The 27,442-nt window shown below is 35.4% G+C and overlaps 2 protein-coding genes and 1 pseudogene across 4 annotated transcripts in view; 2 read left to right on the top strand and 1 right to left on the bottom strand.

Annotated features, from left to right (window-relative positions):
- Window positions 1–26,678, top strand: part of LOC140434573 (serine/threonine-protein kinase 24 pseudogene) — a 29,538-nt pseudogene extending 2,860 nt beyond the window's left edge.
- The window catches only part of Nipped-A (Transcription-associated protein Nipped-A), a 199,036-nt gene that overhangs the window by 40,694 nt on the left and 130,900 nt on the right, over window positions 1–27,442 (top strand). The window lies entirely within an intron of this gene.
- LOC140434572 (NACHT and WD repeat domain-containing protein 2) overlaps window positions 1–27,442 on the bottom strand; it is a 114,546-nt gene that overhangs the window by 41,307 nt on the left and 45,797 nt on the right. For both annotated transcript variants that reach the window (XM_072522931.1, XM_072522932.1), the window contains exons 18-19: window positions 2,999–3,200; window positions 1,720–1,840 (exon numbers count right to left, since the gene is read on the bottom strand). In XM_072522931.1, coding sequence (XP_072379032.1) covers window positions 1,720–1,840; window positions 2,999–3,200 — 323 coding nt within the window. The remainder of the gene's footprint in view (window positions 1–1,719; window positions 1,841–2,998; window positions 3,201–27,442) is intronic.

Below are 27,442 nucleotides of genomic sequence, written 5' to 3'. Positions count from 1 at the left end.
TTCGTTCTCCTAGTTGTCCAAGGTATTCGAAGCATTATTTTCTAATACCACCAATTGAACAATGCGTCAATTATTTTTCTCTGCTATTCGAATGGTTCAAATTTTGTGCTAGATTGATAGTAGTATTTTTTTATATTCTTATTTTTTCATATTTTATTCACAATTCCCTGTGTTAACGACGGTATTACCTAGATATATAATATCGACAAATTTATAAGTGGCAATATTTTGAGTACTCATTCTGTTGTTGACTCTGTCGATAGTCATCTGTGTCTGGTTATATTGAGTTAATTCATGTTCCTCATTTATACTGTTTAATTTGTTAAGTACCAACGTAAGTTCTTTGGGCGATAAATAATGTGTTTTCAGCAAGCGTAGGTTAGACAATATAACTCCACTTATTTAAATTACCCATTTCCCACTCTATAAAACTAGTCTCATATATTCGTTATATAGGTTACGTATTATTGGAGGTAATGTCCAATCCGTATCCGTACCTATTTTTTTCTGATTTTACATCGCAGTCAATAGATGTTTTCTAATCTCACGATTGCTTTATTTTAGTCATACACACTTTGGATCAGTTTGGCCAGATGATGCAGTATAACCATGTTAATCATAATTAATCAGAGTAGATACCATTGGACGTTATCAAGCTTTTTCCTAATCCACGAAACACATATATCCTCGGGGCTGTTATATTATTTGACCTTTTTGATAAGTTGTCGTATATTTAAAATGGGTTCTCGTGTTCCCTTCACAAGGACATGGTTGCTAACTTGATATGACCTATTTTGTATCATTTTTAAAACGGCCTTACTTACAAGTCAATGAGAGTAGTACATAGCTGTAGTATTTTTTGGTGGCAACTTTCTTATGTGGTGATTTGTTCGGTGCTAGTTTCTTTAGCAGAAATTTAACTTTATTAAAGATATTTGTTTTTTATTTGAGATCAATATCCAACTATTAATATTCCAAAACGTTCCAGCGCATTCTGTGGGTACGACTGTAATTAGTAACTCTTTACGAACTAACTGTATATCGCAGTTACCAACAGTTAATGTCTAATTCGTAGTAGGTATCACCTTTTTTTATCAAAAATAATTTTACATTCACATTCTAAAATATTTCGTGACGCATATAGAAAAAAATGGGCCAATTTCTGGCGAGCGAATAGTGGTTTTCTTATCACGATAATGCATCAGTATATTCATCGAAACATGTGTTACATTTTTTGGCAAAAATACAAGCCCAACTTCGTCAGTCTTCTTACATTCCCGACATAGCACCCTGTGACTTTTTTCCAAAGCTGAAAATTCTGTTTAAAGTGTAACGATTCGACGAAATAAATAAGATTCAAACGAATGCAAAAACATTTCGTATCTTCTTCAGTGACTTAAAGCACCCAATGGGAGCATGTTGTTAAGTTAAAGCTGAATGGAGGAGAATAAAGCATTGTGATGTTACACATTGTGATGTGTTTACACATCTTAAATGTCGTTTATTTGGATCACTATATTTGCGATAGCTTTTCGTAATCAAATGCTGATCAGTTGACACTAATAAAACTTTTCTAATAATAAAACTAGGATTACAATTTCTACGGTATACCACCAAATGAGTTGTAGTTTATGTAGAAATACCAGTTGGTTTCCTTAACAGATAGCTGATCAAGATAAAAATAAATACTTTTAATTCTGAAAACAAATTTAAACTCACCTGTGAAACTCTAAGTATTCAAAATCTTCCTCTGAGTGTAAAAAGAGTGACATTCGATCATCGTCTAAATTATCTTTCCAGAAGATTATTCGATATTCTTCTTTATTATCAAACTCCATATCTAAAATATTAGCAAATAAGAAATAAACACATTAAAAAATGTCTAAGGAATACGAATATTATTCCTGCCTTTTTAATCAAAAAACTTTTCACTTTTTCGTAAACACCAAGCGATTAGTAAATTTGTTCTCTACAAATAAAGATATGCCATGAAAATTAATCTCCATTGTTTTATTAAGATAAAAGTAATATGTCTCAAATTCGTTACATTAGTTGTAAAGTAATCGCAAAGTGGAAGGGTAGCGTTGGCAAACTCTGTGGGGGCCTTAACACCTACCCACATGATTAATATGTGTGACCAGACTATGAGGAATAGATTACAAGATTCTGGCATGCACGTCAGTCATTAGTGGTTCCCATGTCAAGGTAAAATTTGTGGATTAAGATTATGGTGGATACAATCCCGTGCATTGGAACTTATAAGAACGAAGGTCTTTGTTATCCACAGATGAAGCTAGGTTATGCCTCTACTCGGATTTAAGCATAGTATATTGATCTACAATTTATGATGTGGACTGCAATTCTTTTCCATCTTCCAACCGTTCCCGTTGTTTTGAAAGGCACTTTTAATCTGTATAAATATATTGACCTATCTTGGAAGTTGTTGTCCTTCTATGTGCCACTGCTACAGCCCATAATGTAGGTTACATGCAGAATAATGAAAGGCTACACACTGGAGCAATAGTACGAGATACTGTCTGCCATGGCCAGTACAGTTGCCAGACCTTAATTACATCGACCATATATGGAATATGCAACAGACATGGATCAGTTCTCATCTGCATAATGTTCATGCTAGTCAAGATCTTCAATATTTTACACAAGACTGAAATTTATTATCCCAATAGTATAGCAAGAAGGTGAAAAACTGAAATTAATACTGCTGAAGGAATTGCAGATTATTAGAAACATTTTTGTTTAGATGTACATGTTTTACAGACGTTATGTTAAGAATTTCAGGGTACCATCTTTTCCCTCTTCAAAGGGAAAACATATTACACTGAAATTAAGATGAATTCATTCGTCAAATCATGACTGATATAGGGAGTTTTTAAAATCTAACTTAAGTTGATATACCTATACGAGGAAAAACTTCGTGTCCCTTAGACATTTGTTATGTGTTCCTTTTTTTAGTTATTATTTAAGTTGTTATACATACGTAATATACTCCAATCTGACATATCCAGCGGGGAATGATACTCTTCTTGCCTTGTTCCCCTCATGTCAAATTTGATCCAAGTATCTCTGCCGTATATGTAAAGGTTATGGTTTAGAAGATATATTCCTGTCACTGCACTTTCATCTACTAAGGGATTGTCGATAGTTACGAATTCACTCGATAGCATATTGAGCAGAATTGTCTGAAATAATAATTAGTATACATTCGAATGCAAATAAAAGATGTACAACCAAGTAATTTATTCCTATTCTTAGGATTTTTAGTTCAACTGAAGAGAAAATAATTTATCCGCAAACTAATTCACTAATTATCAGATGTCGCTATTTGCGTCCATACGAAGCCATGTTAGAGTTGTTTCCCAAGACAGGAAAGATTTATTTTCACGTTCAGAGCGTCTGTGAATAGGCGTTCTGATGATCTCTTTAGGGTGAAATACGTATAAGCGGATATACAGACGCACTGTACGTTAAATCAAATCTTAACTGTCTTTTTCCAGACAGTTATTTAGAAACTACATTTCATTTAATATTTAATATATTATATTTTATAAATTTAATTTTAATTATTGCTGCTTTCACTGTATTGGTATGCTATATTTCTGTATTCTATTTTGTTGACAGGATTTTCTTGCCAATCTGTGCTTTCTTCTTGTTTACGTGTCATATCCACGGACGAGGTTGGCAACCATCATAGCTATTCTGATCTTAGATGCGGTTACCCTGAAAAGTTCTATTATAGATGAGCATCTAGATACGATTCCCAAAAGTTGCGCTGTTACGTTCCAAATTTAAAGTAGAAAGTCCCACCTCTATTTTATCAAAATTTAAATAATTCAGGACGTGTAAGAGCGGTTGCCTATAATATATTATAAGCAAGGTGGCGAAAATAAAATTAGTAATTTTCAAATAGGGGTAATGTCTGGCAAATTGTGCTGAAGTTAAGGGAACACGTCCTCTTTTTTGTGAAGAAACTAATTTAGATCGTTCTTTCTAGAGTTATCTTGGAAGAATTGGGATCATAAAATTGAAATTTTTGAATCTCGGTACTATTCGGTGACCTCCGTGTGTCAAGTTGTCAAGTGTTCGGAAAGACGACGGAAAGAAAGTGATTCCAGGTTTGAGAGTGTTACTGAAAGGTTGGGCTAGATTAAAAACGGCATTTTTGTTTTTTTGCTTTTGCTGCTGTTCCATGTGGGATCTGGACTAGTCCGAACCGTGTGGATATTCAAGGGGATTTGCTGCCTTCGTGGAAGGGTTTTTTTTGGAATATCCACAATTTCGCTAAAAAAAGCGGATCTACAGTACACGTGAATACCGGGAGTCGTATTTAGATCAAGAAATTAGCCTTAATCACGAGTCCAAATAGCCGGCTACGCTTCGGTCCAATTTGGGATATTTCAAACCCCTAATCTGGCTAAGAAGGGGTTGGTTGGTTGGTTTGTTTGTTTTTTTCTGCTTCTTCTTCTTCGTATTTTTCCATCTGGCTGTAATTTTCAACTTTTCAACATTGTCACACAAGTCTATGTACATCGGCAATCGTATGGGATTTTGGATTGAAGACACGTTGAACTATAACTGGAATTCCACGCGGTGAAGTATATGAATATTCGAGGTATGGATCGATAATTAATTTTCAACGGAAGATTTAAGCACCGTCTAATTTGGTTTGCGGAATACAATAGTTTTTTTTTAAAGATTATTTGCTGTTAGTTTTTATTTTCATATTTACAAATACTTTACAGATTTTTTTTAAAGATAATTTGCGGTTTATTTTATTAATTCAATATTTACACATACCTATTTTAATTTTGTAAACTGCGTCTAAGGGGGGGTTATATATTTGAGATTTATTTTTTTTATATTATTTTCTGCGCACGCACTTGAGCTCACGTGGTGTCCTATTTGCGTTAATTATTTTTTTTTGGTTGGTATTGAACCGCACACCCCTTAGCGTCCGGTACTTTTGATACGTCTTACCTTTCATTTTGTTCTGTTAAGTAGAAATAACTTATGAATTTTTGTTAGGCAAGCAGAAGCCGCATTTTTATATTATTTTTTTATTAAGCCTATGGTAAAGTTAAATAATATTGTAATATGTAATATGTATGTATTTATTTTCAACTATCTTGGGAATCTATTTATTAAAATTGACTAAATTCTAATCTGACAATTTCATTTATTTTTTTTATTTATTCAGGTTGTATACTGTTACTTAGTATTTTAGTAGTAAACCTATTGGTAAGTTGGTGGTTTATTGAATAGCAACGTAGGGAAGGCTGTGGGCCAATTTACCTGGCGCCCCTGATATAACTTCGGATTTTTTTGTTTTGTGGACCGCACGACCATCTCCACTGTTTTGTCTAGCCGCGAGCCATTCCCAGACTGTCACCGTATAGTACTTTTCTTTCCGGGTGTACGTCTGATTTATATTTGGTACAATTTGTAATTTTTTTATATAGATTCGGTTTTGTACGCCACATATTTTGGCGCCCAACGTGGGGCCCTTAATTAATTAACCTTTTTTTTGTCAACCCCTTGTGTAGATTCCTTTTAATTAGTTAACCTAACGTGTTTGGGCTTTAATTGACTAACTTTGATTTATTTACTTTACCACTGGTTTTGCACTTAGTAGTAGTCTTAGAACTTCGTGTTTAGTGGAAGTGTATGCCAAGAAGTGCTTACTAGTTTTTTTTTGTGTGACGTGAAGTTGGAAGAAGCCAAAAATGGAACTTAAAAGAAGATACTTTGAAGTGGTGTTGTGGAACTTAGAAGAATTATGGATATATTAGGACTTTGAAATATTTCTATTTCAGTTGGAGTTCAAATTTATTTTTTTGAGAAGTTGGACTTCGAAATTCTACATTGTGGTTTAACTTACTTATGTTAGGGAATGTAAAATCTTTTTTTTTTGAGATTATGTTGTGACTTGTAATTTGTTCTGAAACAATGAAATTTTGAAAATCTTTTGTGAAATTTTATAGATTGAATAAAGCGACTATTACTTTTATTTTGCTTTTGGTTTGCTCCCATTAATAAAGTAAACTGTACCTGTGTGTTAATATTTTTACTTATATCTTGATTTTGTTTGAATATTTGCTCCTTTCGGTTGATACATTTTTTTTTAAATTTTGAACTTTGGCAAGATGGTGCGAAAACTTGTACCCAACTACTTAAGGAAAGAGGAACTGGAATATGAACTCAAAATTCGTGGAGTGTCTACTGGCACTGTTGAGTCTATGAGGTCTAGTCTGTCTGATGCACTTAGTCGTGAGGCAGCAAATGAAAGCTTTAGATATCCTGAGCACCCATTCACCTTTTCACAGGATAAAACTGCAATCGAGACTAAACTTGCGGAGCTGAATACGGCTGTTGGAAAGTTTGCCGGAACTCCTACTTGTGCTGAGTCCTTGAGATTGCGGACACAGATTAACCATGTCTTGGGGAGAATTGATCTTATGGTATTGCCAACAGGTGATGATGCAGACGCAGCCCAGGTTGTTAAGTCAGACTTTCTTGCTGAGATTTTGAAGTTGTCACAGGATTTACATGATAAGCAGCATCCAATCGGATCTGGTTCGGTACCAGTAGCGCTCGATGTGATTTCGGTTTTAAATCAGTCTTTTCAGGCAGGGGTAGGACAAGTTCATGCTTCTTCTCCTGGAGCGATGTCACAAGCTGGTAATAATGTTTTTTCAGGGTCTGTCTCTAGTTTTTCTTCTGGGATGATACTTCCTCATAAATGGGGAATAGAAAAGTTTTCAGGTTCTGCTAGGGGTATGTCTATTTCTGCATTTTTTGAGATGGTGAATGAATTGAGTCTCGCTCGTCATGTACCAGATAGTATACTTTTGGAATCAGGTATAGATTTATTTTCGGATAAAGCCTATCAGTTTTATAAAGATGTTCGTCTACGTGTAGGGAGTTGGGCTGAATTAGTTGAAGAGTTTCGTAGGGAGTACCTGTCAGCTCACCATGGGGAAGCGCTTTTTGAAGAGCTTCGGAGGAGAACTCAGCATTCGTCTGAGACTATTGGAGTTTACTTGGCAATAATGAATAGTTACTTTAATCGCTTGCGTTGTCATGTTCCAGAGGAAGTTAAATTGTCTATAGTTATTAGGAATTTGCATCCGTTCTATCAAGATAGATTACGTGATCCTTTGCCAGCTACCTTGGAGGAACTTCGTGTTCTATGTCGCAGTATGGAGGAAAGACGTGATTGTATTAGGAACTATGTTGAACCGAATAGTAGGAAAATGAATACTTTGGAAAAGGACCTAGCTTATATCAGTGTGGATGCTGAAAGTTGTAGTAGTGTTGGTGAGGGTCCTGTTGCTTCATCCGAATCGGAGTCCGCTAGAGGAAAGTTTAGGACTTTAGTCTGTTATCGTTGTAATCAGTCAGGCCATAAGGCAGTAGGGTGTTTAATGAAGAAGGAGGCTGTTCACTGTTTTAAGTGTAAGAAAGAAGGGTTTACAGTCAGAACTTGTCCTTCGTGTAATTCGGGAAACGGAAGGAAGCGCACCTAACTGGTCGAAGAGGTGTTGCCGACGTTGACTCGACCAACCTACGTCCTATTTTAGACTTTATTTTACATCATTCCGAAGGAGATGAACGTCCATATTTGAAAGTTAAAGTCTTAGGAAAGGAAATTTTGGGATTATTGGATTCTGGTGCTTCAAAGACCATTGTAGGAAGAACTGGTTGGAAATTTTTACAAAACTTGGGTTTAGAGTTGGATACTTCGAAGAAGACCGTTTGTAGAGTGGCGAATGGTCAGATGTGTGAATCGTTGGGGGAATGTTTAGTACCTTTCATGGTTAGGGATCGCTTGCGTGTCTTGCCAGTATTAGTTATTTTGGACGTACCGCACATTCTGATTTTAGGATCTGATTTTTGGCGTGTTATGGGTATCGTTCCAGATTTGAGGCATAACGAATGGTATTTTTCGGACGCTCCAGCAATGGTAGGTTCAGTGGATCATCTCCGAGGTCAAACTATTTTGACCGATGCAGAGAAGTCGCAATTGGAGGAAGTTATTAATAGAAGTCGTGAACTAATGGGCACTTCTCTTGGTTGTACTGATGTCACTGAGCATGTGATTGTTTGTAAATCTGCACCCATAAAACAACGTTACTATCCTGTATCCCCAGTAATCCAAAGCCATATTGATAAAGAGCTAGAAGATATGTTGGCGAAAGGAGTAGTGGAGCGATCGAATAGTGCTTGGTCGTCCCCGATTCTCTTGGTGAAGAAAAAGGTTCCAGAAGGTGAAGAACCAAAATGGAGGTTCTGCGTAGACTATCGAAAGCTTAATGCCGTAACAGAGAGGGATGGCTACCCATTACCGTACATCTCTAATATTTTAAATAAATTAAAGAACGCGCATTATCTTTCCACCATAGACATTAAGTCGGCGTATTGGCAGGTACCTGTTGCTAAGGCTTCCAGGCCTTATACTGCTTTTACGGTTCCTGGTCGAGGTCTTTTTCAGTTTTGCAGAATGCCTTTTGGATTACATAATGCCCCGGCTACATGGCAGAGGTTGATAGATCGTGTCCTCGGTCCGGAGTTGGAACCCTATGTTTTTACTTACTTGGATGACGTGGTCATCGTGACAAAGTCTATTGAAGAACATGTAAGGATCTTAGAGGAAGTCTTTAGACGCTTGAGAGAAGCTAAGTTAACCGTTAGCTGGGATAAATGTCAATTTTGTAGACCGGAACTAAAGTATTTGGGTCATGTGGTTGATAGGAATGGACTACATGTTGATGGTGATAAGGTCAAGGCTATGCTACGTATCCCAACACCCACATCCGTCAAGGAAGTTCGTAGCATCATAGGCACATTTTCCTGGTATCGAAGATTTATTCCTTCCTTTGCGACACTACTAGCTCCAATTACAGCGATATTGAAGAAAGGAAGAAAATTCAATTGGACCCCGAGTTGTGAAGAATCTTTTCAGAAAATAAAAGAATGTCTAGTTTCTGCTCCGATACTTAATTGTCCTGACTACAATTTGCCTTTTGTTGTCCAATGTGATGCCTCAGGATATGGAGTGGGCGCCGTGTTATTGCAGCCAGGCCCGGATGGTGACGAAGTAATTAGTTTCCTGAGCAGATCACTAACGCGTCAAGAAAGGAATTTTTCCACGACGGAACGGGAATGTTTAGCTGTGTTATGGGCAGTCGAAAAACTGCGTCCTTATTTGGAGGGTGTTCCGTTTACGGTCGTGACTGATCACGCATCCCTCGTATGGCTTCAAAATTTGAAGGATCCTACTGGAAGATTAGCTCGATGGGCGGTAAGATTGCAACAATATGACTTTAAGATTGTGCATCGGAAAGGAAAAGAACATGTTGTCCCCGATTTGTTATCTCGGTCAGTTCCCGTGCTTGATATGGTTGAAGAGGTTGTACCGCTTCCTAGTGGTGATAGTTGGTATGATAAACTTTGTAGAAAAATCGAGTCTAATCCCTTGAAGTATCCTCAGTGGAGAATGTCTGGTGGCAAACTTTATAAATACATCCGTCCCAGTTATGGATTTTTGGTCGAGGAAGCGGACAATTGGAAGGAAGTCGTTCCTAAGGGTCAACGATTGGAAGTGCTGAAGTTGTGTCATGATAGTCCTTTAGCAGGTCATATGGGGATCCTGAAAACTTATAAGCGTATTAACGAGAAGTATTTTTGGCCGAAACTGCGGAGTGATGTGTCTCGTTACGTTGGACGTTGCTCACTGTGTGCCATGCATAAGGTGGAACAAGGTAAGCCCAAAGGCTTTATGACTCCTCAACCTAAAGCTACTCAACCATGGGAGATAGTAGCAACCGATCTTATGGGACCTTTCCCAAGATCAACTCAAGGCTATAAGTTTATCTTAGTGGTAATGGATGTGTTTAGTAAATTTTCTTTGGTATTTCCGTTGCGATCCTCAAAAGCCGTGCATGTCGTTAAGAAAATAGAAGAAGAAGTTTTCCTCGTATTTGGAGTTCCACGTCTGTTACTATGTGATAATGGTGTCCAGTATACTTCGGGTATTTTCAAGAAAATGATGGAAACCTATGGTGTCTCAGTTCGTTATAATGCGTTGTATCATCCACAGTGCAATCCATCTGAACGCTATAACCGAACCCTTAAAACAATGATGGCAACTTATATAGCTGACAACCATAAGAAGTGGGATGAAAATTTGGCCAAACTAGCATGTGCTACGCGCACTGCATACCACGAGTCGACTGGTCAAGATCCCTACTTCATAAATTTCGGTCGGAAGATGGTAGTGGATGGACGAGATTTTTCCCGAAAGGACAAACTCGGAGACCCGGAGGACGAAGTAGCTAAAATGGGATATAATCGATCGCGTGGACTCCAGGAATTATTTGTTGATGTTAGAAAACGTTTAGATAAAGCTTCGGCTAAGTGTGAGAAGACCTATAATCTACGGAGACGTCCAGAGGAATTTCAGCCCCATCAGTCAGTATGGCGGAGAAATTTTGTGTTGTCAGATGCCGCTAAATATTTCACGAAAAAGTTAGCTCCTAGATGGATAGGACCCTACTTCGTGAAGAAGAAAGTTTCCCCCTGGACATATAGTTTAGAGGATGAAAATGGCAAGGATCAAGGTATTTGGAATATTAAGGATTTAAGGATTAGTAACCCGACTGGTGATCCCGATAGGATTTAGGTCGGAGTAGAACGGACTAGCAAAGTTTTGTCTAGTCTAAGTAAATTCTTCTGAAATTGGTTGTATTTATTTTTTTTTGTTGTGTCCGTGAAGGATGACTGAGTGTTGGCTATGATCGGTTCTTAGGATGTATTTGGATGGTCAACCGATTCGTTTTTTTTTTGTGTTAGGTAGCCAATACGAAGTCGTAGGGTTGCGGTAGCCTTAATTTCTTTTGATTTATGGAATTGAATGTCACTTAGGTTTGGTCAGAAATATGTTGTCTTCGATGATATGGCGTTGGGATTTGTTTTGATGTTAGTAAGCCATTCTATTTAATTGGGATTTTTTCGAAGCCACATAATTATGTTTTGGTGAATCTTGTTGGATAATAGCTTAGTTTTGGATGATTCACTAAATTTCGTTGTATACGGATTTAAATTCTGAAAGACCTATCTCATTTTTATTTTAATGAACAATTGGAATTACACTACTGTTTCGGTAGATGTTTCTCGCAGTATCAGTAAGAGTCGAGTGGTGGAGAGTTTCTTATGGACTCATGTTATGCGAGGTATAGTGAAGTACTAGCGATGCCCCAGAGCTGGGAGGTCGCGAATAAGGGCAACATCCAGTAACCGACCAAATCAGTGTTGTCAGATTGACGTTGGAATTTGAAACTATTCTACTTGATCTCATACGATGAGAGATGACTGTTGTGTGGAAGTGGAGTAAGTGTTGTAAGTAAGTTGTTGCTTTGTGCGTGTGGTTTGAGGTTGGTATGTCTTTCGTTGTCCAAGTACTTGCGCATGGTGAAGACGGTGTGGATGATGATTGTGTGGATTGTGTGGACTTCGCTCAGAGTTTAGGTAGTGTGTCGCTAGCGCGAGGGAAAATTTTCTTCGTCTAGTTTTTCCTCGTAAATTTTCCTCTGGGAAAGGGAGGTGTTGTTACGTTCCAAATTTAAAGTAGAAAGTCCCACCTCTATTTTATCAAAATTTAAATAATTCAGGACGTGTAAGAGCGGTTGCCTATAATATATTATAAGCAAGGTGGCGAAAATAAAATTAGTAATTTTCAAATAGGGGTAATGTCTGGCAAATTGTGCTGAAGTTAAGGGAACACGTCCTCTTTTTTGTGAAGAAACTAATTTAGATCGTTCTTTCTAGAGTTATCTTGGAAGAATTGGGATCATAAAATTGAAATTTTTGAATCTCGGTACTATTCGGTGACCTCCGTGTGTCAAGTTGTCAAGTGTTCGGAAAGACGACGGAAAGAAAGTGATTCCAGGTTTGAGAGTGTTACTGAAAGGTTGGGCTAGATTAAAAACGGCATTTTTGTTTTTTTGCTTTTGCTGCTGTTCCATGTGGGATCTGGACTAGTCCGAACCGTGTGGATATTCAAGGGGATTTGCTGCCTTCGTGGAAGGGTTTTTTTTGGAATATCCACAATTTCGCTAAAAAAAGCGGATCTACAGTACACGTGAATACCGGGAGTCGTATTTAGATCAAGAAATTAGCCTTAATCACGAGTCCAAATAGCCGGCTACGCTTCGGTCCAATTTGGGATATTTCAAACCCCTAATCTGGCTAAGAAGGGGTTGGTTGGTTGGTTTGTTTGTTTTTTTCTGCTTCTTCTTCTTCGTATTTTTCCATCTGGCTGTAATTTTCAACTTTTCAACATTGTCACACAAGTCTATGTACATCGGCAATCGTATGGGATTTTGGATTGAAGACACGCTGAACTATAACTGGAATTCCACGCGGTGAAGTATATGAATATTCGAGGTATGGATCGATAATTAATTTTCAACGGAAGATTTAAGCACCGTCTAATTTGGTTTGCGGAATACAATAGTTTTTTTTTAAAGATTATTTGCTGTTAGTTTTTATTTTCATATTTACAAATACTTTACAGATTTTTTTTAAAGATAATTTGCGGTTTATTTTATTAATTCAATATTTACACATACCTATTTTAATTTTGTAAACTGCGTCTAAGGGGGGGTTATATATTTGAGATTTATTTTTTTTATATTATTTTCTGCGCACGCACTTGAGCTCACGTGGTGTCCTATTTGCGTTAATTATTTTTTTTTGGTTGGTATTGAACCGCACACCCCTTAGCGTCCGGTACTTTTGATACGTCTTACCTTTCATTTTGTTCTGTTAAGTAGAAATAACTTATGAATTTTTGTTAGGCAAGCAGAAGCCGCATTTTTATATTATTTTTTTATTAAGCCTATGGTAAAGTTAAATAATATTGTAATATGTAATATGTATGTATTTATTTTCAACTATCTTGGGAATCTATTTATTAAAATTGACTAAATTCTAATCTGACAATTTCATTTATTTTTTTTATTTATTCAGGTTGTATACTGTTACTTAGTATTTTAGTAGTAAACCTATTGGTAAGTTGGTGGTTTATTGAATAGCAACGTAGGGAAGGCTGTGGGCCAATTTACCTGGCGCCCCTGATATAACTTCGGATTTTTTTGTTTTGTGGACCGCACGACCATCTCCACTGTTTTGTCTAGCCGCGAGCCATTCCCAGACTGTCACCGTATAGTACTTTTCTTTCCGGGTGTACGTCTGATTTATATTTGGTACAATTTGTAATTTTTTTATATAGATTCGGTTTTGTACGCCACAGCGCAGCCATGAGATTCTTCTCCTTTTCTCAATTTTTCCTTGCATAACTATTTCTTCTTCTTCTTTTTATGTAGACATAACTCTGTCTGTTTTTCAATGTGCCTCCAGTAAGTTGTCGTTCCATCGTTTTCGTGGTCTTCCTACTGATCTTCTTTCTATTGGAAAACCGTTTTCAGCCGTCTTTGCTACTCTATTTGTTGTCATTCGGCTTATATGATTGTTCCATTCTACTCTTTTATTTCTTATCCAGTTCTTGATGTTCTCCACCTTGCATCTACATCGTCTATATGTACTTCTATCTCTGTCCCATAGTGTCTTACCATCAATTTTTTTAAGTGTTTTCATCTCTGCTAACTTGATAACTATTTGAAGCATGTAATTTTCGTTATATTCAATTTGCGACTTAATCCCATGATAACATAATATTTAACTTAGACATGCCACAAGAAAACAGTTTCAGCACCTATTAATTCTTTTGTTCCTATCTTAATTTTCTGCTATTCGTTATATTGGTTCCGTGTAGTTCTATTCCGTGTTTCTATTTAACAAGTGCTTCCACATGTCTGATTAACTTATTCACAGTCTAGTGTCCCATCTTCTGTTTTTATCTAACTTTTGGGTTCTTGGTCATATCTATCTGTTGCATCTGGTTAGAATTGACTAATCCCATTTTTTAAAGATATTTTCTTCATTGTGCTTCATTTTCTTTGTTAGAGTTATATTGTTTTTTTGTGATGTCTTTAAGTATATTCTTGATTGATTTTTTCGGTGCTGTTCCCTAATTTCTGCTGGTTTCATAAATCTTTTCTTGTCACTAACTTAAAACATTCCTCATCAAACCAACCCTAGGTATTTTCCCCGTTTTGCAATATATTCTGATTTATCTGAATTGCTTTATCTAATACTTATAATACTTCTTTTGTCTGTTGTCAACAAGATATTGCTGCTTCCGAACAAAATAATTGGTCTCCATGAAAATTTTTTCGAATTCTTGTTGCCAATAGAAACGTGTTAATAATAAATTACTTAATATCTCTTTCTGCTCTCTTCGGTGCCAATAGTTTTGTATTAAAAGCAGTGAAAGCTTTACTAATTATTTTACACAATTATTTTATATAATTCCTTGTGTAGTACATCTCTTATTTCTAAATAATGTAAGAACTGTTTACTTTGTTTATCTCATAATATATCTACGAAATTAGTATAAGATTCAAAAAGGATTTGCCTCTCGCATCTCAACTTTTAAATCTTAGAAATTTTAGGAGTGGCTGTAATACATAAATAGTTCAATAACCGAGAGTTTTAACCGGTTTTATCGCTGGGTATTATCTATGACTAGGACAGTAATGAGAGGGTAAGAAAGTTTCTTGTTAAGAAATTTTTTATGAGCTCTTGGGTACGAAAAGAATGCGAAATCCTAATTGTTTCCAACATTTTGTCTTTTACCTCGAAATTTATTGATATTGGGAAACTATTGTCCAGCTATAAAGCAAAAAGTGGATTAAAAACAATACTTTATATAAAAAATCATTATATTTAAAAATTCTTAGAAGAACTTACGCTAACCGGCGTTAGCGTAAGAAAGATGTCACCGACTACTCTCAACTACTTTCAACCGAACAATTTGCACTCATCATCTGAAACATGAATGGAAATAAATGGAGTACGAATAGAGCATTCAATATGGAATGCAGTGTGGCATTCAATTATGGGATTCTGAAATCCTACAAAGATTGTTTCGTATTATAACTAATGCTCCAAAGAATATCATAGAACGGGATCTCTAAATTCCATATCATCATCATCATCATCAATCAGCCCTGAGTTGTCCATTGTTGAACATAGGCCTCCTCTAGACTTTTCCATCTGCTTCTGTTCTGCGCCTCTGGTATCCAATTGGTCACGATTCTTTTGAGGTCGTCGGTCCATCGCGTTGGGGTTCTTCCTCGGCTTCGCTTGTCAGCCCGTGGTCTCCACTCAAGCAATTTTTTTGTCCAACTGTCGTCTTTCATTCTTGCAACATGTCCTGCCCATCTCCATTTTTGCCTTGTAATATGTTCGATAATGTCTTCCACTCCGGTTCGTCTCCGAACTTCCTCGTTTCTTATTCTATTTCTTAAGCTTATTCCAAGCATTGATCTCTCCATCTTTCGTTGTGTCCTTCTCAATTTTTCGGCTGATGTTTCCGTATGTGAGGACTGGCAGAACGCACTGGTTAAAAGCTTTTCTTTTTAAATGGATCGGTATATTTGTTTTAAATACGTCTCTCATTTTTCCGAATGCAGCCCAACCCAGACTTATTCTTCTGAGTAGCTCGCATGTTTGGTTATCTCGCGTTAACCTTATTTCGTGACCCAAATACACATATTTTTCCACAAGTTCTATGGGCGACTTTTCGATTTCTATTAGCTCATTGGGGACGAGATTGGTCATCATTTTTGTTTTTCCATAGTTTATTTTTAAACCGACTTTCTGGGTTACTTGCTGTAGTTGTTGTAGCATAACTCTGGCTTCTCCTAAGTTGTCTGTTATGAGAACAATATCATCGGCATATCTGAGATGATTGAATATCTTTCCATCGATGCTAATACCCTTTGATTCCCACTCTAGCCGTTTAAATGCGTACTCCATAACTGTTATAAATAGTTTTGGCGACAAGGTATCTCCCTGCCGCACCCCTCTGCCAATTTTTATCTTCTCAGTCATGCAATGGAGGTTAACGGTTGTTGTCGCATTTTCGTATATATTTCGAATAATATTTGCATACCTGTGATCTATTCTGCATTCTGATAGTGCTTTTAAGATAGCAACTGTTTCGACTATGTCAAATGCTTTCTGGAAGTCGACAAAGATAAGAGCAAGGGGTCTGTTATATTCGATAGACTTTTCAACTAGAGTTTTAAGGCATTGCAAATGGTCGTTTGTTCCGTGTCCCGCTCGAAATCCTGCCTGTTCTTCTGATTGATAGAAATCGAGTTTTGCTTCTAATCTGTTTGTCAGTATTCGAGTAAAGAGCTTGTATAGGTGGTTAAGCAAACTAATTGGCCTATAGTTTTCGAGATCCGATTTATCCCCTTTTTTGTGGAGGAGGATTGTAACCGAATTCTTCCATTTACTTGGAATGTTTTCATTATGCAGACATAGATTAAAAAGTGTTTGGATTCGGGACATCAAAAGTGGACCTCCTAGTTTAATTGTCTCAATGACTACACCATCTTCCCCCGGAGCTCTATTATTTTTCATATTTTTGAGGGCTTGTTGAATTTCCTCTCGTGATATATCTGGTATATCCTCCGATCCTACATTATGTACCTTTTGTATTGGTTGTTCGATGAGCTCTGGAATAACTTGACTTTTATATAATGTTTCATAGAAACTTTCCACTATATGTAATATGCTTGGTCTATCTGAGATAATATTTCTATTTTTGTCTTTAAGTTGGAGGATTTCTTTTTTGCCATTTTCCATTTTTCTCCTCAATGCTTTCATGCTTTTGTTGTTTTCTATAGTTTTTATAATTTTCTCGTTGTTGTATTTTCTAATATCCCGTCTGATGGCTTTAGAGATTTCTTTATTGATGCTGTTTATATTTTGTGAGTCAACATTTCCTTGACTTCTCAGCATTCTACGATCTTCCATTTTTTGTTTCGTTTCTTTACTAATTTTTTGTTCTTTTCCATGTTTAGGGTCAAATTTTTCCTGAGCTTGTGTTAATGTATCTACTATTTCTTCGTTAAGGTTATTTACGTCTTCTCTTGTTGTATTTCTGAGTAAGTTACTGGTGATATATTTTTCAAAGTCAAGTTCATTCGTTGGGCGCATCCAAGGTTTGAATTTTTTACTTTTTATCATCTTCAGTCTTTCTTGCTTAATATTGACTTCCACAGTTGCTCGGACCATTCTATGATCGCTTGCAACCGAAAATTGATTTAAGACTGTAACATCTTTGACTATATGTTTTTTGTCAGTGATGATGAAGTCGATCTCTTTTTTGTCTTACCATCGGGGCTCTTCCAAGTCCATCTTCTATGGATCTTCTTATAGAAGAAGCTATTCATTAAATATAGATTGTTTTCTAATAGGAAATTTAAGACTCGCCCCTTTCGTTTCTACCTGGTGTGCCAAAATTTCCAAAGGCATTTTCAGCTGGGTCAGTGCTTATTCCTATTTTGGCATTAAAGTCGCCACATATTACCGTAAAATGTTCTTGGTCTTCTGAAACAGCTGTGTACAAGTCATCATAGAACTGTTCTATTTCTTAGTCAGCGTGACTCGATGTTGGTGCATAGACTTGAATGATCTTTATGTAGTAACGGGTGTTTAGTTGTAATTTTGCAAGTATAACTCTTGTGGAAACTGCTTTTACTGATATGATATTCTCAGCTAGTTTTTTATTAATAAAGAGCCCAATGCCTCCATTCCCATCGTTTTCTCCGACATGATAGAAAATGTGACCGGATTTTAAAGTGGTTAGGCTTTCTTCTTTCCTTCTGACCTCAGCGAAATTCCATATACAAGAGCTGAAATCACAAAGTACAGTGAAAAATGGGAAAACATAACTAGTGTACACCAATATTCTCGTGCGCGATCTGTTTAAAATGAACGATCAAGTTCCCCATTTAAAACGTTTTATGCCCACAGACTTAATAGCCCGCAAATTTAAATAGAATTAGTAAAACTTACGCAAATACATTTAGAGCAAGAGCCCGTGAACCCCAGACCTTCGTTATTTTATAAAAGTTGAAAATTTGTTAGCGCATGCTCCCAATACGAAAGATAGGATCTTCATGAAGTTTAGGTTATTGCGGCCTTGGCAGGTAAACGGCGCGGCGCTAAAGGTGTGTAAAATATCAGCCGTTATTCATCAAAATAAAGCGGGATTTTTTGATATTTCGTTCAGAATATTGTTAAAAATTAAGTCATTCATTGTCAGACGCTTACGTTATAGTATAACAGCTGATTTTTATACAGGTTGTGATAAAAGAAGCGGGATGGTCGAATATTTCGCGAATTAAACATCGCATCGAAAAACTGAAAAATACGTTTTCAATATTTTTCAAAAATCTATCGAAAGACCCAGCCACACCTCCTAGAGCGGGGAGGGGGACAAATTTTAAATCTTAAATGGGAACCCCCTTTTTTTTATTGTAGATTTGGATTCCTTATAAAAATAAGTACCTTTTATAAGGAACATTTTTTTCCAATTGTTCCTTATAAAAGTTACTTATTTTTTTATGAGGAATCCAAATCTGCTCTAGGGTGTGTGGCTGGGGAGTCGTGATTGGTGTCATTCGATAGATTTTTGAAAATCATTGAACACGTCAACATTGAACATTCAGTTTTTCGATCCGATTTTTATTTCGCGAAATATTCAACCCTCCTGCTTATCACACTCTGTATAAAAATCAGCTTTTATGTTATAACGGAAGTACAATTACAATTCAATGCGCATTAAGGGTGTCTGTCAACGGGTTGCTAAGATAGTAAGTGTCTGGCAATGAATGACGAAATTTTTAACAGTATTTTGTAGGAATCTCAAAAAACAGTATGGGGCTCTCAAGGAGTAACCGAGGAGAGGAAGCATAGCTTTCTTATCATCTACGCACCGAGTGATTTTTAATTTAATTTTTTTTATTTTATTATATTCAATTCAATTCGATTTGACACGATTCGATTCCATTCGATTAGATTCCATTCGATTCGGTTCTATTCGATTTGATTAGATTCCATTCGATTTGATGCCAATCGATTCCATTCGATTCAATTCGATTCCATTTGATTCAATTCGATTCCATTCGATTTGATTCGTTTCGATTCCATTCGATTCGATCCCCTTTGACTCGATTTCATTTAAATCGATTCGATTCCATTTGCATCGATTAGATTCGTTTATTCGATTCGATTCTATTCGATACAATTCCACTTGATTCTATATTCGATTCGATGTTCGATTCGATATTCGATTCGTTATTCGATTCGATATTCGATTCGATATTCGATTCGATATTCGATTCGTTATTCGATTCGTTATTCGATTCGATATTCGATTCGATATTCGATTTGATTCAATTTATTTTCTTTTAATTTATTTTATTTAAATTTATTTTATTTTATGAAATTTTATTAATAAACACGCATGGGACTGCGTTGACTACTCCACGTAGTGTGTGGTCGCACGATACCGTTACAGTCGTTACAATAGCTACAGTCGGTTTTATTTTTTTTTACACCTCGTAAAGCGGTGCGTTCCACCGCTCTGTTCATAGCCCACGATAAGAAAACTATGGTTTCAAAAATCACGCTGTATTATTTGATGAATATAGGCTGGTATTGTACACATCTTTAGCCCCATCTACCCGCCAAGGCCACGAGAACCCAAACTTCATGATGGTCCTATCTTTCGTACCTGTATTGGGGCATGCGCTTTTATAGAATAATGAATACCATATGAGCGTTTGTTTCTTTATTCCTGTATTTTTCCATCAGCTGCCTTAGAATGAAATAGTCCTCACCTGGAAATCCAAACGGAATTTCTCTTTGTCTCCAGAACATTTTACCTCAGGAGATGCTCATTACAGTATCATTTTTGTTACATTGGAGGTCTATTCATGATTTTGACTTGAAAGTTTAGTATTACCTCCACACAAACTTTACATTTTCTTGTACAGGTCAGGATCCCTATTGTAAGGACTGCCCTAGCCAGTGTATTGCTGCCCGTATCCCACCTCTAGGAGGCACGTACTTTAAATGGAATATAACGGAATAAAAATTATTTCTTTCAAGCAAAGTCCGGTAGAGTAAGATACTGTTTTATCCTCTTTTTTTAGTTCTAAACTAGTATTCCCCTTTTTTTATTTGTCTCCTTAGCCTGTTCTTTTTTGGTATGCTCTTAGGTCATTATTATTCATTGAAGTAAAAATTTTTATTTTAAGTCAACATTATTTACTGTTACTTATCGATATTAGTACTTTATATATATTAAGTCCGTCATTTTTGCATGTTTTATACACGATAAAGTGACAGTTGATGCCAACAATTAGTGTATCTTGCTCAAAATGATTGCTGTCCTAGTTATTGAGCTTATTCCAATAATGCAAATAGTATTGTTTAAACAGTTCTAACATTTTTGTTCTATAAGGTTAAACATATTTCAAAAACTTCCATTGTCCTTTTAGGCTACAACAATGTCAACACCTAAACTTTTCTACTTGGAAGATATACTTACGAAACACGAACTTGTTGGCCAAGGCTCATTCGGTGAAGTTTTTAAAGGTATTGACAAGAGATCAAATAAAGTAGTAGCCATAAAAATAATCGACTTAGAAAAAGCTCAAGACGAAATAGATGACATCCAACAAGAAATTAATATTCTTTCTCAGTGTGATAGTCCGTTTATAACAAAGTATTTTGGTTCATTATTAAAAGATAGTAAGTTATGGATTATAATGGAATATTTGGGAGGAGGTTCTGCCAAAGATCTTATGAAAGCAGGACCTTTAGAAGAAGCACATATAGCTGTTATTCTTCGAGAAGTTCTTAAAGGGTTGGAATATTTACACAGTGAGCAGAAATTGCACAGAGATATCAAAGCTGCCAATATTATGCTTAGCGAAACTGGAGAAGTAAAATTAGCAGATTTAGGTGTCGCGGGACAATTAACTAATACCATGAATAAAAGGAACACTTTAACAGGAACTCCATATTGGATGGCTCCTGAGGTTATCAAGCAAAGTTTTTACGATTACAAAGCTGATATTTGGAGTTTGGGAATTACTGCAATAGAATTGGCTGATGGCGAACCTCCTTATTCTAAAATGCACACTATGCAAGCTCTGTCAAAAATAGCAGATAGCAGCCCTCCCAAATTAGAAGGCGATTTCAGTAAACCATTTAAAGATTTCGTGGAGACTTGTTTGAATAAGAAACCAGAATATAGACCACCAGCTAAAGAATTGTTAAAGCTTATGTTCATTAGAAAAGCTAAGCGAAATTACGTACTAATAGATCTAATAGAAAGGTACCTTAAGTGGAAACGTGAAAATGCCGAAACATTGGATACTCGTTTTAATGACGACTGGTTTAGTACCACATCGACAGTACCTGATTGGAACTTAACCATTAACGAAGATTCAAACGAAATGTTTAACACACTGGTTAAAAAAAACATCATTATTGATCCACTACCCCCGAAAAGTCCAGAAAGCCACTTATCTGACGTAATTAAAAATTTAATTGATGATAAAATTGTCGGTATGGCATTCACGGATGCAGAAGACTGCTATCCAGGTATTAGCGAACTCTTTGTAACTAACGTGATCAAAAAGCTATTACCCTCTATTTCGGAACACAGACTCGAGGAGGTCTTGAAGAAGATAAAAAGTAGCGATGAATAATTCACAATATTATTGAATATAAAATTTTTAGTATTTATTACGAGCCATGACTGTACATATATTGGTAGCTTTCATTCAACAGTGGAATTCACAAATTGTCCCTCTATCTCCGTAACTTTGTTTCCAGCTTAATTTAGTCGTACTTCTATTAGATGAGTAATGATACGCCGAAAGTACATAGAGATGAATAAGTGCAACAGAAATAAAGAGTTTACTTAAACATTTGTAGAATTAAGCAGATTTATTGTACATGGACATGTACAGTGGTATCTGCGCGCATTTTATGAAATTATATTATGTATAAATAATGCAACTATACGACATGCACAATGAAATTGGTCCAAGAACAAAATAATATTTAGAAAGTGTGTCTTATCAGAAATTGCCCCATAACTATAAAACAAAACAAATGTGTTCCACTTCTAAACAAAACCAACATTTTACACAATTAGTCCAGTCGTCAGAGAGTTCTCTAAAAATCATACGAACAAGCTGAATTTTGTAGAAAATATTAATTTTGGGACCCCAAAAAAGATGCAAACAAGTTTACTACTTTTACCCCTGAGCTTCCCCCTAAAACCCCCCTCGCAGGGGGGTAAAAACGCAAAAAAATTGATTTACCAACAATCTGTACACCGTAGAAAAAAATGTTTTAAATAAAAAATGTAGCTGAGATAATTTTAAACAAAAATGTTTATAAGCATTTTTTGTGTAGCATGAACCGTTCTCTTAGAAACAACGCTTGAAGCGACCGTCGATTTTGCATGTCAGTTACGCGCGCGAAATCAATGTTTAATAAAATTTGTATCAGCGGGACGGTAAAAATTCGATCTTTTGATCCAAATATCCTATCAACCAAAATCAAGATATATTTTAAAGGCAAAGAGTGCAGCTTTCGTATGCAGTTTTTGTATTTTGACGAGAATAAACTTAGTTTTTATAAAGGTGTTAAATAAATTAACGTGGCGCGATTTTTGCCATTTTTTACGATTCTCGTGAGATCAATAAAATTGAAAGCTTTTATTGACCAAATGTAGTAAAATTTCCATTTTTAAAGATCAATATTTAAAACCTATGCCATGAAATTTCAATTTTAAGTTGTGGTAACAAATATGAGGCATTTGAAATATGAATAAAAAACGCAGAATTTAATGTTTTACATTACAAACGATCACACGTCACGAGAAATGCATTTAAGAAAACTGTTTTGGGTGTAGTTTATTGCAGAATTTTTGTTCTTTTGAAAAACGTACTACAAGTGTAATTGAAAAAAAGTTTTAAATGTTTTAGTTCGTTTGTTGTGTGAAAGTTTAAATCCAGCGTTTTTTAAGCATATTTCAAATGCCTCACATTTGTTGCCAAGACTCAAAACTAAAATTTCATGCTATAGGTTTTAAAGGTTAGGCTCTAGTTATCGAAGCTTCATAGTGGCCAGTCAATGAAAGGGATAGATTGTATTGATCTCGTCAGAATAATAAAAAATGGCAAAAATCGCACCACGTTTATTTAGTTAACACCTGTATAAAATCTGAGTTTATTTGCGGCAAAATACAAAAACTGCATACGAAAGCTGAACTCTACCTTTAAAATGCATCTTGATTTTTGTCAATAGATCACTTCAATCAAAAGATATCGAATTTTTACCGTCGAGCTGATACAAAATTTATTTATTTTATAATATTGATAAATCGACGGTCGCTTTAAGCGTTGTTTCTAAGAGAACGGTTCATTCTACACAAAAAAATGCTTATAAACATTTTTGTTTAAAATTATCTCAGCTACATTTGAATCATTTTTTTCTACGGTGTACAGATTCTTGGTTAATCAATTTTTTTGCGTTTTTATCCTCCTGGCGAGGGGGTTTTAGGGGAAGCCCGTGGGCAAAAGTGGTAACTTTCTTGCATCTTTTTTGGGGTCCCAAAGTTAATATTTTCAGCAAAATTCAGAAATTCAGCTTGTCCGTATGATTTTTAGAGGTTCAGTGGAATTTTCGTAAAGACGACTGGAGTAAATATAGCATTACCTGAAGCAATTAGTGTTTTTATTTAAATTCAAATCCACTCTAATTTTTTTTTAAATTTGTATGTGAAAAGCTTTGTCATTGGAATATATACCTCTGATTTTGGACTCTTGTGTACTTTTTTATGGAAAATTCTCTGCTGGTGTCTTTTTTTCGATTATTCAATTTATAGAGAACTTGGGAATTGAGTATAGAGAACAAACAATGCACCGAAAAATTGTTTTGTTACACAAAAGTTGGTTTGATTTAGGCAATTGGAATTCTGTCTTTTTCACACATAGATCGTTTATATAACCACGCATCAAATCAATTAAGTGTAAACTACAAGCGCATGGGACATTTTTAGGTTAGGTCCAACATGAATCACATATAAATCAATACAATATGTAATAACAACTTTAGAAAATATGCCGCCAATTCTTATCGATACTCAAAGCAGGGGAGTTCAAATTAAGGGTTACGCCTTACATTTCTTACCCCTGTTCCAGCCGAAATGTATGGGGTTGCAAAAAAATTAATCTATATACAGATCCGAAACTTTGTGTATGATTGCCGTATTGTGCCAAATTGCTGAAAACGGGGAAAAATTTTCCGAAAATAAAAAATTGTCCCTGCTCCTGGTACCAATATTTTTGTACGACGTTAGGTCGCAGGTTATTATTTTTGTATTACCTACCTAAGTTATAAATGCACAAATATGTTTGACCAAAATGCTCCTCCCCCCTTTGAGTGATAAGTTTACCTTACCTGTGTACTCACCTGTTGTACTCATAAGAATTGACGGCATAGTTTCTAAAGTTGTTATTAAATATTGTAGTCTTGTTTTATATGCGATTCAGGCTGGGTCAAATGACGGATTAAAAATCTCCCATACGCTTGTAGTATAGTGGTAAAACAGTAAAAGATACTACTTTCTATTTTTCCACGTCCATTAAAAGTAAATCCACGTCTTGTTCCTTCAAGTCACTTTCAATTTAATTAGCCATTCTCTTCTTGAATGTCTTTTAGTATAAAACTGGTCATCATAACTACAGTAATAATTCATATGGCCATGGTCACTTTCGAGATATTTGAAGGTCTCCCAGCATCCAATTAGGCATATTTGTGACAAAATTCATCGATCACCCATGCTCTAAATGCATAATGTTGCCGAAAAGTAACAAAACAAAACCAATGCATATAAAAAGAAAGAATTTCAATAATAATTCTATTATTATAAGAATGAACTACATACTTTACGAGGTGTAAACGCTCTTTATCATACATTACTTAAAATAACGTATATGAACAAATACATCATCACAAATATCCTAGTTTAATAAGGATAATCCTCCTCCTCATTCCTTGAGCCCTTGTCAGGGTGACACTCTAAATATTATTAGCTTGCTCTCTCCATTTACTGCGACCCTGTGCCATATGGACGGCTTCATGTAGGGATTTTCCCACCAGAGTAATCATTTAGTCTGCCCACCGCGTTGAAGATCTTCCTCTTGGTCTTCAGCTTTCTACCTTTCCTTCTACTACCAATAGTTACATGGTCCCCGTTCTTCTAGCTATGTGTCCGAAGTAAATTAGATATGCTCGGTTTACTTTTTTTGTTTGACGAAAATACCTTGGACAATTTATACTCTCTTAAAAAATATATCAAATAATCTTCGACTAATTATCACTGATACTACATCCCTAAAGGGAACCTCGACTTTCCCAAGTCTTCTTCCTCATTAAGTTTTATCCATTTTTGCCAGTTTTCCTAGCATCATCATCCTCATCATTCGTCTATCTTAGCTTTGGCCTATCTCTACATCTACTCTTTTACGATGTCATAATATAACGACTCATTTGGAGCGTTTTGTACCTCTTGCAGTTATCGTTTTCACACATGTCATTCAATATTCTCTCAGGATTCTCCTTTCAAAGAGAAGTGGAAGGTTTTATCTGCTTTCGAGATGGTCCGTGTTTCGGACCCAGTACAACATTTCCTTAAATATTGTTATTTTTATTTTCTGGCTTGTCGTCTAATCAACACAAAATAGCACTTAGCAAGAATTATCCTTCGTTTGAATTCTTCTACGTTATAGTTATCATTATTCACAGCGGGCTAAGTACGTGAATTAGTCTATTATCTGAAAGCTAGAATTATTAACGGTGCAGTGATAGCCAATATAACTCTGCTGTCAGGTGTTGTTGCCATCACGGAGACAGTTGAAAAACTAGGAAACGTTTCTTTTAACTTGTGTACCGTACGGACATTTGAATTTGGATTATCTACGAAGGCCATAATTTGCAAATATTTGTTAACACTATTTATACTCTATATTTACACTAATCTGGTTTGAAAAGTATGTTCTTTTTTTTGTGGATGTTCACTGACCAATAGGGGCATGCTAATTACAGTAGCGTTGGGTTGAAGGACAGATATATTATTTTCAACACCTTCATACTAATCAAACACACGATAGTATTAATAAGCTCAATTTCTCAAAGTCTGTATTACTCTCAAATATTTCTTGAAATATTGTCCTCATTTGAGCTTTAGTTAACTTCTTTTATTGACTTTTATTTTTCTCTGGAGTCTTCATCAGGAAGACACCAAGCTAAGATTCAACACGGTTTAACTCGGAAGGTGAACGAATTGAATGAAATTGGAAGTGCATTAACTTGGAATATTATTCTTAGCACATATATATTTCAAGAATATACATTAAGCCTTTAAGAGTTCAATTGTTCCTTTTCTTTTATCATACATATTTCTATTTATTAGAGTTATCCTGGTGCCAATTTCATTGATACGAATTATAGTTGCAAGAAAAAATAATTGCTTGATATTTATAATTAGTGTATTCAGGCAAGAGACAATAGGTGAATTTGACTGTTGAAACAAACCTCTAAATTATACAAATGTTACTATAATTTATTGAAATATATATTATATTTGCTGTTGTCGTTTTATTTTTATGGTATTGTCTATTTGTTTGTAATTGGTAGCTTCACAAATTTTCAAACAGCAGGTAAGGCTAATCAAAGTTAAATAAATCAAAATAAATTTCTTTCTTGTTGAAATGTACTTAAAGATATTATTTTTCAATTAATCCACTTGGTTCACATAGAAATTACAAGAAATATCCACGATTATATACCTTTATAGACAGTTATAAAAAAACCACTGTCGGAACATCAAAAAGGGACAGATTTTAGACTAAAAAGTATAAATATGTTATTTTATAAAATTAATGTTAAAGCGGTTAAATCCTATTGATGTTTATTTAGATACATAGATAGATACATAGATATGTTCATTTAGGCAATGTAAATAAGTTACTAAAGCTTACTAATTAACTTATAATAATAAATTATGGACTCTTTTCATGTTCATGTAAATAATATTCGTTATCCGGTCCGATAGGAATGATTACAGGTTGACAAACTTATTCAATGTTATTATCAAAAGACCACAATCTTTCTTTGGTTTGCGGTATATTGGTTGATCGGTTGATTGGTCTAGTTATCTTTAATTAAATTTTTTTTATAGAATTTATTATAAGTTGTCGGATCCTTAAATTTAAAAGTGTTATGTTGTCTGACCATTTCACCTTTTACTTGAGTCCATATTAATCCTATTGGATTTAGTTGTGTAGCAAACGTTATACCGTTACCGATCCAATCCCGTTTGTCTGGAACAGTTTCTGAATGCAACAGACTA

The sequence above is a fragment of the Diabrotica undecimpunctata genome, chromosome 2 (genome assembly GCF_040954645.1).
Source record: "Diabrotica undecimpunctata isolate CICGRU chromosome 2, icDiaUnde3, whole genome shotgun sequence".
NCBI classification, from domain to species: domain Eukaryota; kingdom Metazoa; phylum Arthropoda; class Insecta; order Coleoptera; family Chrysomelidae; genus Diabrotica; species Diabrotica undecimpunctata.
This window is presented reverse-complemented; position numbering and strand designations above follow the sequence as displayed.